The sequence below is a fragment of the Hyalella azteca genome, unplaced genomic scaffold (assembly GCF_000764305.2).
Source record: "Hyalella azteca isolate HAZT.00-mixed unplaced genomic scaffold, Hazt_2.0.2 contig6871, whole genome shotgun sequence".
NCBI classification, from domain to species: domain Eukaryota; kingdom Metazoa; phylum Arthropoda; class Malacostraca; order Amphipoda; family Hyalellidae; genus Hyalella; species Hyalella azteca.
The window spans coordinates 237,172-247,602 of NW_025937012.1; the positions used below are offsets into that span (position 1 = coordinate 237,172).

Sequence of the window (10,431 nt, forward strand, 5' to 3'; positions counted from 1 at the left end):
TCACGATGTTTATGCTTAGCAGATTTCAGTAATGGAGTCGAGAGAAGCTGACGACTAGCTGGAAGATAGAAGTGGTCTGCTGTACATCACAGTATAACGCCGATGGAAGACTCACACGATCTCTGATTGTGCACTACGCTCACAAAATTACCCTTCGAACATATTCTGTCTATTCAAGAGACTTCACGAGTTGTTATAATATAGAAGAAGATTATTACACAATATACAATAAAGCTTGAAACTTTCCATAAATTATACAAATATGAGAATAGGTTTTGATCAGCTAGTATGAAACTAGTATGGAAATACAAAACTTATACGGAGTTAGATTCATTTGAGAAGTTGTAAAGATCCATTTATGGTATAAGTTATTCATTTCGAGTACGCAGACCTAACGAAACACCTTTTGGAGTGCTCATATCCAACAAAGAACAACAGCTCAAAATAAAATTCAAATGGGAATGGAGAAAATAAAACGAAAATAAAGAGAAAACGTGTAATCAATTGCCTGCAAAATATAACTAAAACAAATTAATCAATCATAATAATAATAAGTAAATTCTGAAGCCCAAATTCTTTGAAATGAGTTAAGAATAGTCGCAAGTTGAAATGAGCTGGGAATAATCATAGTTGAAAAAGAGCTGGGAATAAGCACAAGTTGAAATGAGCTGAGAATAATCACAAGTTAAAAATGAGCTGGGAATAATCACAAGTTGAAAATGAGCTGAGAAAATCACAAGTTGAAAATGAGCTGGGAATAATCACAAGTTAATAAAGAGCTGGGAATAATCACAAGTTAAAATGAGCTGGGAATAATCACAAGTTAATAAAGAGCTGGGAATAATCACAAGTTAAAATGAGCTGGGAATAATCCTAAATCGAAATAAGCTGGGAATGATCACATGAATAAAACACTCACAAAATTTTCGTACAATCAACAGTAAACCACTCTGATCGACCTTCAAAGACCGATTAGTTAGTTACACCCAATCAACGGCTTGACTAATAGAAAGTTATTAGCAAGTAGGATAGCACCTAAAAAGTAGCACGTACTATAGCTGCATTTCATAAAGACTTGCACGAACAACGGTCAAGCGAAAAAAAATTATTCAACGATCATCAGCCGGCGAGCGGCGTTCAGCGACCGTCAGCTGGATCAAATATTCATAAGCCTTTACGTAAAAAAGTATTACAATCAACTAGGTGCAGGAAAAGAGGAGTTCAAGTAAAACATTATGACAAAAAATTCTAATATGTTGGTAAACCAATTATGAACGCCAATGCGGTGCAAAAAATTTTCATAAACAAATGAATCATACTTCGATACATAGAACTAATTACGTAGAGTTTGGTGCAACAACTTTTTCCTTACTTAATCGCAGCGACGTACGTTTTAGCAATGTTTTCCTGCATTATGTGCGTGAGTTAATCGACAGCGCTAGAAAATTCCGCGAATAACTTTTACTTGCAGAATTTACAAGTAAATTTATCATTAAACTTCAAGATTTATTTTATACAACTAAAACGGATAATAAGAATAAAGTTCTCAAAAAACATGACATACTAGATTGTAAGGCATTTGTGCTTCATCCACAAAAAAGCAACCAAAAATTAAACATAAAAATTTAAAGTAATTAAAACAGTGCTAGATTGTAAAAACCTCCAGTTAATTTGCAATCGCTGAAAATAACGACTGTTAACATGAAAATCTGCGTTTTATGAAGGTTCAGAGTGGAAGAAAAATAAAAGTCACACATTTTACATACACTGTAAAAAATTAAAGTTCTTCATAAGCATCCAAAGAAAAATTAACATGACAAAAGAACTTCACGTAGTAAGACTACTGGGGAAGACTTTCGAACGAGCACCAATAACGCTGGCGTTTGTGTCAGGAAAGCACGTGCAGTTGGGGAAGGCCGTTACTCTGCCATCTTCACCGACATGAAGTGGATACAACAGCAAATGTTGATCTAACGCGATTCCATCGTCTTTCAGGTAAGCTTCAAGCCCCTGCTCACCCAACTCCTTCATCTTGCGCGCACACTCCCACCCGCTGGGGTCCATGTAGATGGGGGCCACGGTGCCTAAGTGCTCCACCCACAGAGATCTACGGAAGCCGCCAACTTTTCCAGTTCCAGGACTGCCGGGAAAAGGCTGATAAGCCCCTATGGCGATCTCAGTGTCACGGTTACCGCTCAGTGAGCGATCGTTGATGTTGGCTGATCCAACGATGATGTATTCATCGTCAAAGATTGCCATCTTCGAGTGAACATAGATCATTAGACGCTTGCTTGCAAACGCTGCAGCAGCTGCTGGATCTTCCGGAGGAGTGAGCGAGTCAGGCACTGTCCGCGCGTCTTCTTTTTTACCCAAACAGAAGAACAGGAGGTAGTCTTGAGGATGAGCGTTAGAACTCACGCTTCGCAAGGCCGCGCCAATGCGATTGTACATCATTTCGATTGTCCTGAACTGCCAGTGAAGAATTTCTTGCGTTACTTTATCAGCAGGCTTGCCTTCAGGGAACATTGGAATGACGATATACGCCGTGTACTGTTGTCCCTTGATGATTTTTTCCTCGATTTTGCGAGTTATTTCCAAAGGGACCAAGTTGCCGGCTTTAGCATCACGGCAGTCCAGCCAAACATGGCTGCTTCCCAGGAAATATTGGTTCTCCACATAAATGAAGCGTTCGCTTCTCCTGATTTGGTGGATGTAGGCGCGATGCAAACTGTTGTCGTAAGCTCGTCCTTTTTTGTGGGTCAGAGCGTCGCCGATGACTGTCTGCCAGTTGAAAATAGCCGAGTCAGAATTAATTGAGCGGAACATCTGAACATTCCAGTTGTTGGGATTAGGGAAACTATGTTCACGTTGGACCCCTCTCAAAGGCCCAGTGAGCGTAGTGAAATCGGGGTCTCCTTGTTTAGACCATCGCTCTTCGAAGTTTGCGAACAAATCTAAAGCTATTGCGCCTTCAACACGACTGTGAATATCGTGCCAAGGTTCTCGAGGTCCTGACGCACTTGTTGATAAGTGCATTTTGTTTCGGAAATCATTCTTGTGCTCAGCCACTAGAGTTCGAAACAATGGATGCTCGGGAGTATCGAACCGTCCGCCTGTCAGATCCAAACCACCGACGTAAGCAACGACGTGACGATGTGTTGGGTCATCTTCGTTCGCTGCATCTGCAATCACGACTTTCTGGTGATGGGTGTAGCAAACGCTTGTAAACTGCGTTTTCGTTGAAAACATGTCTTTTGAATAGCGGTCACGGGGAGCTAACACAACTCTAACAGTTGATCCTTTGAAGAAGTTTTTCGTTTCCTCATCCTGAGTACTCATGGCACCAGTTTTCCTGATATCATTGGACGTGATTTCATCCCAAAGTAATAAGCAGACGGCGACTCCCTGATTGGCTTTGTGAAGTAAAATGTCACCCAAGGTTCTCTGGTCTTCTCCTTCCCATCGCAACAAGCTGATCTTTGCACTTACGCTCCATCCAACTATGTAAATAAAGTGCTGTGCTTCATTCAAGGTATTGTAGAGATCAAGCCACGCCCTGTGACACTCGTAAGGCTGTCCGGTGAGGTCCACAACAGGCATCGGGAGGGCAGGACAATGAGTATCCTGATACAGCCGTACCATATTATTTTGGCGCATGGGATAAAGGCAGCCCGGTACCTCAGGGCTAGAAGTAGAGTCCACCTTGGATCGGTAAGTGATCGACAAAGTCAGTTGGCCAACTTTCTTGCTTTTGGACGAAATGAGATCAAATTTCCCAGCGAGCGTATTGTCAGCGTTTAAGGCCTCGGCAGTGAATTTAACCGAGCCCATAGTTTCCGATGAAACAAAATCCTTGTCTTTGACCGTGAAGGTAACTGATACCACATTGTGGCACACATCTACTCTGAAAGTTTCGTTCCATTGTGGGTTAAGGTTATTATCAATGACACTAGTTGTGCAAACTTTCCACGAGCCTCCTTCTTCGTCCTCTAGAGTAACTACAACAAACGGATCACTAACGTCTTTCTTCTTTAAACTTAGAAGCGAGCTATCAAGATTAGGAAGGTTGCTTGCTTCTAAAATTTCAACTTCCAGGACGCCGTGTAAGAATGCCATCTCGGAGTTAGAGAAAGAAAATGAATCAGTCGCGGGAGCGTCACCCCAGCCAATGCCACGAGACACACGTCTTGAAAAATCGCTAGCCTTGAGTTTGGCTTTATCTTGTAAGCTGGGATGGCGGTTTGATATTGTATCTGTTCCACTGAACTTCACATTCACAAAGAGTTGTCCGGCCGGTTTACCTTTAGGGGATATCAAATCAAGGCTGCTATCGAAGTGGTGGCCTGTGGTGAATTTATCTACAGAAACACTACACGTGCCGATGACTTCAGACGACACAAAATCTTTGTCTTTGACAACAAAACTCAATCCAGAAACATCTTGTTGAAGGTCTGAATTGATTTTGTAATACCACTTTGGATTAAGACAGTCATCAATAGTGTGTGTTTTGCCGAGACGTAGCGTGCCGGAGGCTCCAGTCACCTGAACTATGCAGTACGGGTCACTTTTATCACCAGATCTCAACAAGCCACCGTCCAAGTTAGGTAGCTGCCTCGCCTCGACAACCACCACCTCCAACCTCCCGATGAGAACTACCATGGCTCAGGCGGCGCGTTGCCAGCGGGTGCGGTCCGAGGTATTCACATCGACGCTCACGGAGACTTGGTCATGCGATAAGCGTCTGCAAATAAGAAAAGACGATAATTAGAATGCAACAAACTCGCATTTTCACGCGACTCAATCATTGACAAAAATACTATTGAAAGAGCAAAAAAAGCGTCGTTACAGCTCTGACATCTTAACTCTAAAGTGAAAGGGCCGACAGTGCACTAAAGTAAACAAGTAAAGCGAACACGGCAAGCTTCCTGTCATGTGATCTAGGAAAACAGTGAAAGTTCTGTTAGGATGATAATTGAAACTACACACAGAAATACGATAGCTTATAAAAATCTATCAAAAATATTTTAAACTATCATTGAACGAGTGTCAATGAATTAAATATTCTAAAAGGATTAAATGACTTACAATAACTGGATTTATAATCAAAATACGGTAACGAAGCAGTATAAGACAGTATGGAATAAACCAGAAACGTCACCGAGCATCAATCTACAGGAGGTTGCCCTAGGCTACAAACCAAGTTCGTTTGAAGGAGAGTGTAGCATTGCACAATCATCACGAGATCCTCTAAATCAGAGCTTTTCTTAAAATAATATATAAAGTAACAAGCGACTTTCGTCTTGTTGGATGGGCCATACAGAACTTACATCTTAATGAGCACGACTTAAGTCAGTGATACGAACTCCTGAAAAACTAAAAATACACTTAAAACAACATAGAATTCCATGTTAAACTCCAACTCAAACGGACGAGAATGCTTACATTAAAAAATTGAGATGAATGGATTTAATGTACATTAAGCATCGTGGAATACTCAATCAAAATTTAATGCTCGATACATTTTAGGTTTAAAGGCTGCCGCATATTCATAAGCTGGAGGGAGATTCCGGATGAACTTCATTAAATCTTGAGACACATAAGACAAAGAGAATATTGCTCGGCATTATTGTTACACCCGTAAACTCTGGAGGCAATATAATTCAATTTTATTCGCCTCGTCTCCCAGCTGGGTTTAATCAAATGCAATGACATTAATTAATTCACTCCCCAAAACGAAATTGAACTAAAAGCTTCAAAACCCAGCATGCAGGATGACGCCATATGTGTCGACAATGGCGTCATATCTGAGGTATCATCTCGACGTGTACGAATGGAGCGCAATTGAGAACTACTGAACGTCAGGGTGACTTTAATAGTGGACTCTAACAATACAACTCAGCCACTGCGAGCCACTTGCTTACGTACTGGCAATCGCTGCAACGTGAACACATTCTCAACAATCGACGGCACGCTATGAGTGCAGAAGCGTGGCACTCTGCGTTGAGTGAAGAACAGAGGAAAAATTAGAGATGCTGCAATTCAGTCACGAACAATTGCAATACAGCGAATTCAATCCGCTTTCCACCACCAAGATTTCAAAATATCAGCCAATACCAGGCATGAAACTCATCGATATGCCAGCATCGTAAGTATAATGGTCGGATTTAAAATGTTAAAGATTAAGCTCTGATCTATAAATTTCCGCGATTCCCGATTATGGTGATCTGTTTGCAAGACGTGGATTTGCGGTAACTTGCAGTGTAATACAAGAGCTAAATGATGGTATTCATAACTAGAGTACAGCCTAAAAGTATATCTGAGAAGTGTACCCTTTTAGCGCGCTAATCAAAAATGCGGCGCTAGTAATTCAGCACGGATAGGCCTAAATTTGAGCTTCATTTTCAATCAAGACGTCCAGAAGTTCAAACCACCTCATTATTATGCTTGCCTGCATCGCCACATTAGCGTCATTATTTTGTGTACAACTGGACTCGATGAAACGAGGCGTATTAACTGCACTGAACAGCAGTCACAAGGTGTGATTTCGGCATACAAGAGTAATGAATTTTATCAGCAACAATTAATTTACCAGTGTGAAGATTATGCCATTAAGAAACATAACACACATAAAAATTGAATAAAATTTTCACCGATAATTATCTTGCGACAGGAAGTAAGTGAACTCTGTATTGCACATTTAGTCAAAGTTTTTATAGTCTAACGGCCATCCATGCAAGTGGGCCCGGCTAAATACAGCCAAAAATTTTCGGTTGATAAGTGTTCTCAGGCTTCCAGTCGCACGTAATGTCGTTGAAATGCTATTGTACCAAATTAGTTTGTGCATTGAAAATTTGTCCCAATAAATGAGGGGGTGAGTGAATTACGAGCGCCAACCTGTCATTGTATTCCGTATTGTATACATTATTCGACCCCTATAGAACATGCATTAGCAGCTCAACCGTTGTTATTCTATGTAAACTTTAAATTATCTTTGTTCGAAATTATCAAAATATTTTTAAAAATTTTATTAAAATAAAAGGATATTGAATGGGTTAGTGGCTACAGAATATTATGGTGACGACTAGTCATCAATTATTAACATCCATATTGAGAATTGATATTTGGTTCAACGGGAGGGTTTTATTAAAATATAAAATTTGTAAGAGGATTAGCGTTGATTTATGCATGGCTGCCGCTAAAACTATGAAGGTTAAAGGACAAATGTCGAATTTGTTATCAGTTATGGACTGGTAAATATTTCTTCAAGAGATTTGGGAGCAAAGCAGTTTGCTCGTTGCGCAGTGGCGGAGTTCACGAGTTTGAAAATAACATATAAAGAAACAAACAAATTAAACATTTAATCATAGGTATACTTTAGTAATAGGAGAAAGAAAAAGCCATGAGACAATTCATAATGTAAAAAAAAGAAAGTGTGTTCACTAAACTGTCTGTAATGCAAGGTGCAGCCACCGGTGCCACTAGGAAAAAACTGTAAAAGGGAACCAGCCTTTTTCTGGCGGTGACTTCATTAGGGATTGCTCATCAGACGCATTCGTCCCGAGCAGCTAACAAAATATGACAGTATTCCTCTTTCAAAGAGAACTGTTAGAAAAAGTAGAAAAAAAGATGACATGAGCGAGAAGTCCGAGTATCAACATCTAGGTTCATACAAATGTAAGTACTGGTAGTCTACGGTGGTGAATGAAAGTTCCAAATCCGCAGGACATCGAGCGAAAGCTGGTATTTAAACTTGGGATAAAGATACGCAGTGAAGTAACTGAACAATCACTTAGTATTGAGCAACACTCAAAGACCCAACCACAGGCCAGGATTGATCTAATGATGTTGAGAGCCGTTTAAAAAATTCGTATAATATTTATATAACAACTGATGTACTGTGCAATTTGACTTTCCAGGCGTGGTAAATAGTAGTTGAAAAACGCAATACATATGTTCAATAATATATAATGAGCATGAGTACTGCATAAAAAAAAAAAACAAAGCAAAAAGTAGAACATCGAACCTGCCGTTACTCGCACGCTGGCATGAATCATTCATTCCAAAGCCGTTTTATGAAGAGTTAATGTGTTACACATTGTTACTGGTTACTGAAATAATTGGCCTCGAGTCACGAATGGTAAAGGTGGAGGCTGAGCGCTCACACCAGCCACTCTTGGTGCACTAACAGCAGCAGCAGCGGGGCAGTGAGCGCTGGGCAACATGTATGCATGCTTAGTTAATTAAGGAACGACAGTGCAAGTCTCGTACAGAGACGAGAGAACGAGTGCGATCCCGACGCGTCGTTGTGAAGCTTTAGACCTGCCTGTCGCTGATAACTCAATGATGTAGGATGATTGATGGAGGGCATGGAGCGATACGGTGCTTTATGACATAGACATTAGTATCGCACACTCCGTGCCATCAGAGAGCCATGGTAAAATCTATCCAACCTTAAATGACTGCTGCTGTAATGACGTGCCAGCTCATACTGTTCAGGAAACAATTAGTAACACAGCGCTTGATGAAACAAGCATATGAGTTAAAATATACGAAATAAAGTCACCATTAAAAAAGCGTTCTCAACGCAGTGAGGACCAATATATAGGCGATTGAAACGCAACTCGGTTACTCGGAAGAGTACAAATTCGAGTGAGAGAAAAGTGAGAAGTTCAAGGAAAACCAATGGAATCATAAATTATTCTAGGATAGTACTACGTATAAGGGATCAGAACTTTCAGAAGATGCAGTACCCCAAGTTGAATAATAGTTTTTCTTTGTAGCGACGAGTATTTAAAATTTTACCGCGTACATAAAGTGACAAAGAAAACTGGGAGAACTGCAATAATAACAGAGGAAAATATTCAAGTTTAATTACGAAGTTTCGTCAATAACAAGCAAATTTCACAAAGGGCAACGCCCTTGAAATTCAAAAATTGTCCATGAAAGTTAAATTTTTTCCAGGAACATGAACCAGCGACGAGTATCCTTAAATACAGGGAGAGGTCAGCTAGCCTCCGGGGTCGTCGTCCGGCCGCTTTAATCTCAATTTATTATTTTAATATGTATTACATCCCAAGAACGACCAGAACATTGGGGGCGAGAGCGTCAAAGACTTCATAAAGTTCCAGGTAAATTGACACGAGCTCGGGCACACACGACGGTGAGATCAAGACTGCATGTAATACGCTAGGTAAACAAGGTGAGCAACTTTCAAAGGGAAATATTAATCTCATTCATATTCGTATGATGTCCAAGAAAAATTAACAACTCAGAAGAAAAACATTAATGGGGTCGCCGGGAGCGCAGCCATGTACCACCAATTTTGTGCACCAATAAGCCCTGAATCGAACGCCTTGGATCTCTCCGGACATCCACCAATCAGCCGTGACCCACTCTACTTTGTCCTCCTCCGGCCTTGCATAAAACCTGTCGTGCACCACCAGGCCGCGGATCGGATATGACTTCCAGGCATCGTTAAATTACGTAATTTTACGTTCACCGCATCTGAGGTTAGGTTTCAGATAGTATAGTTATGTTCCAAAATTTATCGTCCTTCGACGAGTGGCCGTTCGACAGAAGGCTGGTTCGACGCACGGCCCAGATATGGCAGTCCAGAAGTGTTGACGGCTCCGTTCCGGAAGGCAGGAATCATGATGGTCCATTACATCCAGGGCAGTGGTGGTCTTTGGCAGGCGACCCGGGTCGCCTACATCGAAAATCGAATATCTTTGTTTTTCCGTTTTCTTTTTTGTTCTCGTTTTGAGCATCGGAAGAATGTAGGTGCGCAAACCGCATGTAGGTGCGTGATTTAGGTTTTGTATGAGGGCGTTTCAAATTTATATAAAATGAGCAATTTCTAACAAAATGTACAAAGATTTATTGTGAAAAATTTTACTTATAAATCATTCTTCGCGCCATTAGGCTGGTTTGAGCTCGTTTTGTAGCAGCGCAAAAGGCGCGTCGCAGGAAGCCAACAGCATGTGTGATGGTGCTTTAGTTTTTACGTGAGGCAGTTTAAAATTTATATAAAATGAACAGTTTTTACAAATTATATCTAAGATTTCTTTGAGAAACATGATATTTACAAGTTATAATTCGCGTTAAATCATGACAACCTGTGCATGCATGGGCGACAGGCCACATCAGGCGTATTCTTCAGCGCCGACATCACAATGATATGATCACTATGATATGATCACTATGATATGATCACTATGATATGATCACTATGATGTGATCACTATGATATGATCACTATGATATGATCACTATGATATGATCACTATGATATGATCACTATGATATGATCACTATGATATGATCACTATGATATGATCACTATGATATGATCACTATGATATGATCACTATGATATGATCACTATGATATGATCACTATGATATGATCACTATGATATGATCACTATGATAT

The 10,431-nt window shown here is 40.5% G+C and overlaps 1 protein-coding gene across 4 annotated transcripts in view; it reads right to left on the reverse strand.

The window, feature by feature from the left end:
- Window positions 1-482: 482 nt before the first annotated feature.
- LOC108671459 (phospholipase D gamma 3-like) overlaps window positions 483-10,431 on the reverse strand; it is a 54,933-nt gene continuing 44,984 nt past the window's right edge. For 2 of the 4 annotated variants that reach the window (XM_018159009.2, XM_047881022.1), the window contains exon 2: window positions 483-4,741. In XM_018159009.2, coding sequence (XP_018014498.1) covers window positions 1,828-4,659 — 2,832 coding nt within the window. In that variant the 5' untranslated portion in view covers window positions 4,660-4,741 and the 3' untranslated portion in view covers window positions 483-1,827. Of the gene's footprint in view, window positions 4,742-5,197; window positions 5,216-5,327; window positions 5,361-10,431 lie in introns of those variants that run through there. The other 2 variants (XM_047881021.1, XM_018159010.2) reach the window with 2 other exon arrangements.